We start from the raw sequence: 8,457 nt of genomic DNA, 5'->3' as shown, positions 1-8,457 counted from the left end.
AGGGCGCCCAAGCACCCAAGAGGAACAAGCTCAAGGGTACCAAGCACCCAAGAGTAATAAGGTTCTCAACTTGTAACTTCCACGTATCACCGTGGAGAACTCAAACCGATGCACCAAATGCAATGTCAAGGGCACACGGAGTGCCCAAGTCCTTCTCTCTCAAATCCCACCGAAGCAACTAATGCTAGGGAGGAAAATGAGAGGAAGAACAAGAAAGAGAACACAAAGAACTCCAAGATCTAGATCCAAGGGGTTCCCCTCACATAGAGGAGAAAGTGATTGGTGGAAATGTGGATCTAGATCTCCTCTATCTTTTCCCTCAAAAACTAGCAAGAATCCATGGAGGGATTGCGAGTTAGCAAGCTCGAAGAAGGTCAACAATGGGGGAAGAACACGAGCTCAAAGGATAAGGTTCAATGGGGAAGAAGACCCCCTTTTATAGGGCCTCCCGAATCCAACCGTTATGTGCTCAGCCCGCACACGAGCGGTACTACCGCTCCACGAGCGGTACTACCGCTTAGCACGGTCAAAACACCCCAACGAGAGAGAAAACACGAGCTGAAAATCTGCCAGAGAGGTAGTACCGCTCTAAGGAGAGGTAGTACCGCTTACTGCTTATAAGAGGTACTACCGCTCGGGTGGAGAGGTAGTACCGCTTACCGCATATAAGAGGTACTACCGCTCGGGTGGATAGGTAGTACCGCTTACCGCTTATAAGAGTTATTACCGCTCTACTACCGCGAAACTCGACACGAAAGAGAAAAACACAAGCTGAAAATCTGTCAGAGAGGTAGTACCGCTCTAGGGAGAGGTAGTACCGCTTATTGCTTATAAGAGGTACTACCGCTCGGGTGGAGAGGTAGTACCGCTTACCGCATATAAGAGGTACTACCGCTCGGGTGGAGAGGTAGTACCGCTTACCGCTTATAAGAGGTACTACCGCTCTACTACCGCGAAACTCGACACGAAAAAGGCGCATCCCCAGAAGAAGCGGTACTACGCGTGGCACAGTGCCACGGTACTACTGCTTACAAGCGGTACTACCGCTCTAGAGAGCAGTACTACCGCTTGAGGCTTTCAAGAACACAACAGAGAAAATAGAGGATGCAAAAGAGCCTAAACTGCCACAACTTCTGCATATGAGCTCCGAATTGAGCAAACTCAAGCTTGTTGGAAACAAGACGACGAGGAGTATCAAAACAACGACTGGTTAGTAAGAAGAGGCAGGGGAGGTATGCCTAACAAATGGAGGAGTGAAACCTCCAACAGAGAAGAACGAGCATAACCTCCAACATCGAAAACATCATAGAAGATGCGAGTGAACTCCGTTTTCGATGAACTCGAGCTTGTCATCAAGATGACCATAAGCTCTAAGACTCACAAAGAGAACCAAACAAGAACCAAGAAATATGATGCAAGGATGCAATGGTTTGAGCTCTCTACGAATGATACGGTCAAGCTACTCATCGAGAGCCCTCCTTGATAGTACGACAATCGATCCTATAACCCGGTCTCCCAACTACCATCATGAGACCGGTAAAATAGAAAACCTATCAAGGGCAAACATTTGCCTTGCACATGGTCCACTTGAGCTAGATGATGACGATCTTGACTCCCTCAAGTTGGACCACCTTTCTTGATTGCGTTGGCTCGATGAAGACTAGTTTATTGCTCCCCCATACTCCACTATGGGTGAGTCACTCTTCCGCACATCTTCACAAGTCCATTGTCACCATAATGGATGGCAAGCTTCAAGCATTTGATCTCTTTGTGATGCTTCACTTGAATTTGCACACCGCAACCATGAGATCGCTTGATCCCTCTCGGTACATCTTCTATGCTTTGTGGGTTGATCAACTTGATTCACTCTTTGACTTAGTCTTGATCAACCTCTCACAAGACCAACCTTTAGGTAATTCCTTGAATAGCACCTTGGTCGACACAAACTCTCCTTGAAACCAACACATGTACTCCAAGAAAAGCCTATGAACAAAACCTTCAAATATAACTCAAGGCAACCATTAGTCCATAGAGATTGTCATCAATTACCAAAATCAAACATGGGGGCACCGCATGTTCTTACACGATGGACAATGCCAACGATCAGTTCATTATTGTCGATCGTTGTGTGGGATTCTGTGTCAATCTTTTTCTGTAAACTTTTGTTTTGTTGATTCCAATTATTTAAGAAATTGTGAAATTTGTATCTTCTGTAAGTAAATGTTAGTGCCAAGGCGTCTTTTGTATATTTCATGTAGTTCTCAGAAGGTTGCAAACGAACTTATTATTTTGTGTTATTCTAAACCTTGAAACTTTTGGTGCATTATATATGCTAAATATTATATGAAATGCATCAATGGAATGTAGTGATCTTCATGACTTTGTTACTGGATTGGATATGATTCACCAGGCAGGCCTGTGGCAAGCCGCACTTCCTACTAACTTAAACCATGCTTTCTACTAACCGATGATTACCTTCTTGACCACGTCGTTGGGACCGGCACCCCGCGCCAAGACGCGTTCCTGATCTAGTACCTCTCATAGCACGACTTTCTTGACACTCGGAGTAGTGGCGATATACATCTTTTACTTTTTCGCGTTGGAGCTCGATTACCTCACCCTTGTGTTCGAGCTGGGTGCGAGCTAGGTCAGGTTTATAGGTTTTATGAACATTTTGTGTGGGCCCATTCTGTAAGGAGGGGGCAAATGATCAAAGTGTGCATAAACTTGAGTCAAATTCTCAATTGTTCCTACAACAAAAACGAGGGAAAATGGTCAAAGTACCTGAAATGCATGCTCGCCATCTTGACCGTCCATCACGATCGGACGGACCTCAACTCTCTTCTCCTCGGCTCAGGAGCTTCAATAATCAATACCCACCCATACGCCCTACTACCTTTCCTCGTTCTGTTCTGCCCGCCGCCTACTGTGCTCTGCTCCCCCCACTGCCCAGTCCACACTACCCACCCAGCGACTCCGCCACCACCGAAACCCCAATGCGGTCGCCGCGACTCCGCCGCCAGCCGGCGCCGGCGCCGGCGCGGGATCCGCATCCGGCGGAGCCCACGGAGGTCTTCCCCGTGGGCGAGGCTGTGGAGGTGCTCCCGGACGAGGGAGCCTACCGCGGGGCCCACCTCCCCGCCGTCGTCGCGCGCTTCGACCCCGACCTCCGCAGCTACGCGGTCGAGTACGACGCCCTAGCCATCTCGGGGGCCTCCGGCCGCGCCCTCCCGGAGACCGTGCCGGCGTCGCAGGTCCGCCCGCGCCCTCCGCCACCGTCGCCGGCGCCCCACGCCGAGCACGCCCCCGTGGACGCGCTCCGAGACGGCGCGTGGTGGCTCGGCGTCGCCCTCCTCGGCGGGGGGCGGGCGGACGGGAAGGTCGCGGTTCGCTTCCCGGCGACGAGGGAGGAGGCCGAGTTCGACGCGGCCGATGTCCGGCCCCACCTCGAGTGGGTCGCCGGCGAGTGGCGCTCCCCCGAGGACATGGTACGAGTTCCAACACATCTTGCAAAAGAGTCGTCTTTTTGTGCCGTTGCATCCCCATTCAAACTGGGGGAGCTCCCTTTGTTCCATAGCTAGGGTTAGCAGAAGAACATCTTGCAATGTTCGTCGGATTGCTGTTACCTAGGCGTTGTTGTTGAATGCAGTAACGCATTCATCTCCATGCGATTTCGTGGTTAGGGTTTCTGTGGGGAATCCCATTTTGTTCTCTCGTAGTCTGGTTAGGGTTATGATTTACAGGATGATCCTGCAAAATTGCAATGCGCTGGAGTTTTATGCATTAACATTGGACATTCGAGATTAGTGTCGTTGCTTCTGCGCTTTTGTTAAGTGCAGTATTGATGGATTATTGCTGAATGTTTGTCTAGAAGATTTCAGTTCATCAGATTTATTCAATAAATTTTCCTTTGGGCTGCCGGAGGGCTTGTGTTCTGCTAGTTGGATCTGTTGAATTTGTTTGATTGGATTCATATGAATCACACTGAAACAAAGTGAGCCTAGTTGGTCACTCGGTGTACATCTGCATTGAATTGATGGTCGATAATGCTGCTGTTACTTCTCCTGGCATGTTTCTTTTATTACAGTTCCTGAGCCTCAGTGCAAGTTGACATGACAAGATTGTTATGGAACTAAGTTCCTGAATTGTTGATGATCTTCCAAATGCTTTATACTGAAATTTATTGTTTTAGAGGGATTCCTGACTTCTCCTATATATTACATATTGGTATTTTATGCTTTACTTCTAGCTGTGTCTTAAGCACATATAATCACCGGCTAGAATTAAACATATGGGATGATTTGTATTCCTTTTCTGATTGCTCTAGATTATACTCCCTCCGTTTCTAAATATAAGCCCTTTTAGAGATTTCAACAAAGACTATATACGGAGGTATATAGACATATTTTAGAGTGTAGATTCACTCATTTTGCTCCCTGTGTAGTCCGTATTGAAATCTCTAAAAGGGCTTATATTTAGAAATGGAGGGAGTAGATATCAACATCTATATTATGCCCTCAATTGTGTTGGTCATGGTAGTTTTACATTAGTGTCGCTTATTTTTCAAGGTTTTCTTTACTTGCGTATTTTTATCACCTTCTTTTAATTATTGGTTGCTGAATAACTACTCTTTGCCTACCAGGAGACATCCAAGAGAACGCCGTATGCTAAAGGAACACATATAGAAGTTGCCAGGTTGGAAGCTGATTCTGTTGTCGCTTGGTTCCCTGCAATTGTTGCAAAGCCTATCTGGAAAAATAACCTCTTGGTGGAGTACCCTTTCGGGAAGGGTAGTGAACTGTGCAATGAGATTATCAACATCAAGCACATCAGACCTTGCCCGCCACGTGCATCAGTTATTAGTTTCTGCGTCAATGATGATGTTGAGGGCTTCCAAGATGATGGCTGGTGGCCAGGGAAGATCACTGAGATCCATCCCAAGTTAACATATACATTTAAGTTAGCAACTTCAGGAAAGAAGGTTCAGTTACACCAGAACACACTGAGGCTTCGATATGACTGGACTGATGACCAATGGAAGCAAGTTGCACAGGTGTGTACAGAATCTTTCGGGTTACATTTCTTTGAAATGTTTGCACTTTGTGTGGATGCTTCCTGCACTGTTTTTATGTGTTTATGTTCTTAGTGCTATAATCAATTTGTATGGTGTGAAAAGGTCAGGATTCTTAAGGCTGCTTTCGTTGTAGCGAAACCTACTTTTACTTGTCAATCAAGCCTATTTGCCTCTTTGGATTGGATGATTTCAATCCATAGGATTTTTTCTACAGGGTGCCGGGATCATAGGAATATGCAACCAAATTCTTATGGATCGCTTTCCTATGCCCCTAATTCCATAGGACTTTTAGCATGAGATCATATCTCTTGTATTGTTTCCTTTGTGTGCATGGCAACTATTGGCATACATTCATGACTAGTTAGTATCTAGAGAAAATTTCTGTGTTTTTCCTGTGGTCCAACAGCATGATTCCTAATCGTTATTTCTGTGGGTTTCAATTCCTGTTTTCGGAGAACTTTGCAATTTCTATTGACACATGAGCTGTGATTGATACCAATATTTGCTCTATTGGTGCTTAAGAATTTTGTGGTGATTCGTGATGCTCCTGTTCTAGCATTTTCTAACCATAGCATGGTCAATTGCGCAGTTCCCTTTTAGGCTTTTAACTATGAAATTTGCATGCAGGAACTGTGACATTGTTAACAACTCGAGATATTAGATATATTTTCTTCTTCTCAGAATTGTTAACCTGGATAAATTGTTAGTTATTAGTCGTGCTGCCGTGATATCTGTTCCAGTGACACAATATGCAATTCACCCTGTTGCATCCTCCTTTTATTGTCTTTTCTCGATCAAAGGGATGAAACATTCATCTCTGGCCTCTTTTAGCTAAAGTACCTACCACTTCACCACCCTCTTGCGGATACACAGATAAGAGAGAATGAAACTTCTTCTGTTTTTGAGGAAGAATTAGCTCCATTACTTGACACTGCTAAAGAGGCATCATATTGTTGTCTGTACTTGGGTACTAAGGATGAACAAATGTAGCATCTTATACTGTCTCTGTTTATGTTGCCTAGTGGATATAGTACTAATCGCCAAAAAAACCAAATATGTTATGAGCCACATCCATGACAATTACATCAGTCAGATAATCACTTGCACAATCAAACTGTTTGCCTGTTCTGGTACTATCAGTGCTCTCTCATCCAGTAGATCAAATTTATCAAAAGAATCCTTGGGCAGGTCCTAAGTTTGGTGAAACTAGAATAAATCTTTCTTGTCTGTTGAGTTCTGAAATTGTAAAATGAGACGCAAACTCACATCAATGATGATGATTACTTATTCCTCTGTACTTTATGTTTAAAGCAATTTAAACTGCCAACGTTTCTAACAAGTGTCGCCTTTCTACGGCCTTTGGCCATCTTTCAGAATCTGTCGGGAACAAAATTCACAGGAGGCGACAGGGTTGAGGTGAGCAGCGACGAGGAAGGTTTCCGCGGAGCGTGGTTCCAGGGGACCGTCGTCAAATCCGTGGGACACAAGTTCCTCGTGGAGTACGATGCGCTGAAGGATGATGACGAGATCACGCCTCTGAAAGAAACCATAGGGGAGGAGCACATCAGGCCCTCCCCTCCTGCTATCCCTGTCACCAACGGTTTCAAGGTCCTTGACGAGATTGACGCCTATACCAATGATGGGTGGTGGGTCGGCGTGATATCTGAGGTCCTCGACGACCAGAAGTACAAGGTTTACTTCAAGGCTTACAAGGAGCAGAATGACTTTGAGCTCGAGCAGCTGAGGCGTCACTGCGATTGGGTGGGGGGAAGGTGGATGCAGGCTTCCCCGGTAATAACCTCTACCGCCTATCCGTTTTATCAGCATCTAAGTTGACAGCTGATAATGAAATTAGCACTTGTGATGATGATTTACTGATAGCTGCTAGCATAGCTGGATAGCTACTTACCCATGTTTGTCTCATCTTTACATCCCGTTATTACCATCACCATCCGTTTCTTTGCTATCAGTCAATCACATGTGTTTGTGCAAATTCAGTTTTTCATTGACAATCTATAACCCTTGGCAGGCGCTGGAGATGTGACAGCTGAAGGGACACACGCATCTTTGTACAGGAGCCTGGGATAATTAGTACTCCTACCCATGAGAGTGTGGCTTCACTAGTTATGATGGTTGCTGAACTGAAGCTGTGTTATGCGCATAGAAAGGCCAGCAAATCGGTAGTAGATGGCCTTTCTGCATTGCCATTCCCGCAGCAGGTGATCTAGATGAGATGTTCGTCGACGGGAGACTTTCACCGTCACAAGTAAGATTTCGTCGTGCTTTTATGTAAACCACCTAAGAACAAACCTCTGGGAACATCGTCGCTATTCACGATTCCGCCTGAAACTTGTGCTGCGTTCGCTGTAGCCTGCTGTTGCGCATTGGTTCCGCGTGATCTGGCCGGCATGGAACGTTTTAAGCACTTGAGCCGAGAGCAACCGCCAACGGTTCGCCGCTCTGATAACTATGTTACCACGTGGTTAGCCTTTTGGACCACCGAGTGCCGGGTTAAAAAGCTTGAATTCAATGTGGCGTGAGGGGGGAGAACATGGCCGGATTGATTGCCTTGGCAGCAGAGGACGATGAAGGTTTGTTGATGGTGACGACGCGCCGTGGTTGTACGTACGAGGCGCGCGCGAGTTTATTTGACGGGGCCATGCGAATGGCACTTTATTTTTTTGAGAGAGAGAGAAAAATGGCACTTTCTCTGTGCCGTGCCGTGTGCGGTATGTGCATGCACAGTGTGGCAGAACACATCTATAGATAACAAGAAAACTAATTTTCGTTTTCTAATCATGGACGGCATGGTAGCCATCTCGAATGAGAAGTCGCCACTCTCCAAAGATTCCTCCAGGTGACAACAAATGCTGTTCGTTGCAGTGTCAAGTCAGTGGTACCGCTGCCTTTTTTCGTGGCGTGGCAGCAGGAATTCAATTGCTCTTGAGATGCCACTGTTCAAAACTGCGCCTACTACCAGCACATGTTGGTGCGGTCGCTGGGCTATTCACTCGTGCCGCCGCTGGTCCATACTGTATCATCCATGCCGATGCACGTGCACACAACGCACCAACATGTGCACCCCCCACCGTTGGAATTTTCCTCTCCTCTTTCATCCTTTTTCCTTTCTCACTCATGAAAATCATTGCTTAATAACCATTACCTGCTTTGACAGGGGCGGGTTTCCTCCCCCCTCCCACCCTCACGCACAAAAAATGGATTGAGGCAGTCTAAGTGACCGCAACGAGAAAACAAATACACTAAAACGTACCCCCTCCGTCTCATTAATGAGCATCTACAACCGCAATACCCAAAAACCGGCCCCCAAACACCTCGAATGTGTCCGCGAATAGTGACCGGACACCACACCAAAAGCTTCCGCC

General features: G+C 46.4%; 1 protein-coding gene across 1 annotated transcript; it reads left to right on the top strand.

Annotated features, from left to right (window-relative positions):
* Positions 1–2,891: 2,891 nt before the first annotated feature.
* LOC125529243 (protein AGENET DOMAIN (AGD)-CONTAINING P1) lies at positions 2,892–7,458 on the top strand. Its single transcript, XM_048693651.2, has 4 exons — positions 2,892–3,488; positions 4,643–5,053; positions 6,449–6,865; positions 7,104–7,458. The coding sequence occupies exons 1-4, from the start codon at positions 2,997–2,999 to the stop codon at positions 7,116–7,118; spliced, it is 1,335 nt and encodes a 444-aa protein (XP_048549608.2). The 5' UTR covers positions 2,892–2,996; the 3' UTR covers positions 7,119–7,458.
* The last annotated feature ends 999 nt before the right edge of the window (positions 7,459–8,457 follow it).

Source organism: Triticum urartu, chromosome 1A, assembly GCF_056163025.1.
Source record: "Triticum urartu cultivar PI428250 chromosome 1A, HENAU_Tu73, whole genome shotgun sequence".
Taxonomy (NCBI): Eukaryota; Viridiplantae; Streptophyta; class Magnoliopsida; order Poales; family Poaceae; genus Triticum; species Triticum urartu.
Note: the sequence above shows the minus strand (reverse complement) of the source record. Positions and strands in the feature narration are given on the sequence as shown.